Source organism: Morone saxatilis, unplaced genomic scaffold, assembly GCF_004916995.1.
Source record: "Morone saxatilis isolate NCDOM2014 unplaced genomic scaffold, NCSU_SB_2.0 Contig21, whole genome shotgun sequence".
Taxonomy (NCBI): domain Eukaryota; kingdom Metazoa; phylum Chordata; class Actinopteri; family Moronidae; genus Morone; species Morone saxatilis.
Genome location: NW_023339774.1, coordinates 16,157,271 through 16,158,717, shown reverse-complemented (window position 1 = coordinate 16,158,717; position 1,447 = coordinate 16,157,271). Strand labels below are relative to the sequence as shown.

The window sequence follows — 1,447 nt, the reverse complement described above, 5'->3', positions numbered from 1 at the left end:
AATATTTACCTCATTTATTTAAACCTGTAGTAACTGTTATCTATGTACAGTATCTTATGTCCATTAAATTTAGGTCTTTGGCTAATGTGTTTGTTTTGTTTTCAGGCATTTCCATATTATTAAGTTTTATCTTTGAGAAAAATAAAAATAAATGACTCGAATGTTGACGTGAATGGCATAAAAGGTATTGGTTGCATTGTGGGAAATGTAGTATCCAGTGTTTTTGGTGCTAGACTGATGCTAAAAGCTGCAATAGCGCGACCACATCCTTACAACATTTCGACAAAATTGTTCTTTTACATGACTACCGGTACAGCAAACTCCAAAATGTATCCAAATGACGTATACTAAATGTATATAAAAGCAACCAATGATCAATTACTTCTAAATAAAAACTTCCTGATTATCATATTGAACTTTTCAGTTGCTTTCTATTTGAACCCCACAGCCAAACTTCAGACTGTGTATTGTCCCTTTATCCTGCAGGTCATTGAGTGCATCACCCAGGGCCGCGTGCTGCAGCGGCCCCGCACCTGTCCTAAAGAGGTGTACGACCTGATGCTGGGCTGCTGGCAGAGGGAGCCTTACATGAGGCTGAACATCAAGGAGATCCACAGCATGCTGCAGAGCCTCGCCAAGGCCTCGCCCGTATACCTGGACATACTGGGCTGATGCGCCGGTGTTCTTGTATGTACTTGGCGTGCATGTGAGTGTGTGGACATGTGATTGTGTGTGTGTGTGTGTTTGTCTGCACATGATGAGACGGAGAGGAGGGGAGGAAATGGAGATTGTGCGACTGTGTGAGCGCCTGCGTCTGTGTACAGTACCCGGCTGTAAATGTTGCTGTAAATGCTATCGTCTGTGTCCTCATGACATCGAGAAAAGCCTTAAATTTTGAGTGATTTTCTTTTGCTTTTCTTTTTCTTATCCATTTTGCAGATGTTACTAAGGCATGTTTCACTAATGGAAACCAAAATGCATACAGGATTATGTAACTTTATCCAAACCATCAACACTCCTATATGTTAAAGGCATAAAAATAAATGAAACCCAATAATCAGAAACATTGATTACTGGGTTATTCTGTCTTCATCGCATTCAATAATCACCCTCCTGTATTCCATATTTGCTGGAAATGAACAAAGGGAAAATAATGTGTCTCCATAATGGACAGTGTATGGACACAACTTTGTAGATAGAGCTTTGTCTTCTTTGTCACACAGAGCAACATATTCTGCAGGAAGATAAAATTACTCATCAAGTTACAGCTGAAGCTTTTTCTTTTATATATCGCAGACTATTTTAATATTTGTAGAATTTATAAATGTTGACGACAATTGTTTCATACCGAGCTGTTGATTTAAATCTGTGGTTTTTGAGTTGTGTACTGAAACCTTTGCTTGTTTGAATTTTGAACGTACGTGTATATTATTATTGGTGATGAGCG

The 1,447-nt window shown here is 38.9% G+C and overlaps 1 protein-coding gene across 1 annotated transcript in view; it reads left to right on the top strand.

The window, feature by feature from the left end:
• The window catches only part of ntrk2b (neurotrophic tyrosine kinase, receptor, type 2b), a gene marked incomplete at its 3' end in the record, with an annotated part of 15,800 nt that extends 15,047 nt beyond the window's left edge, over window positions 1–753 (top strand). The window contains 1 exon segment of the mRNA XM_035668660.1: window positions 487–753. Within this exon segment, the coding sequence (XP_035524553.1) occupies window positions 487–672 (186 nt within the window).
• Between the last annotated feature and the right edge of the window lie 694 nt (window positions 754–1,447).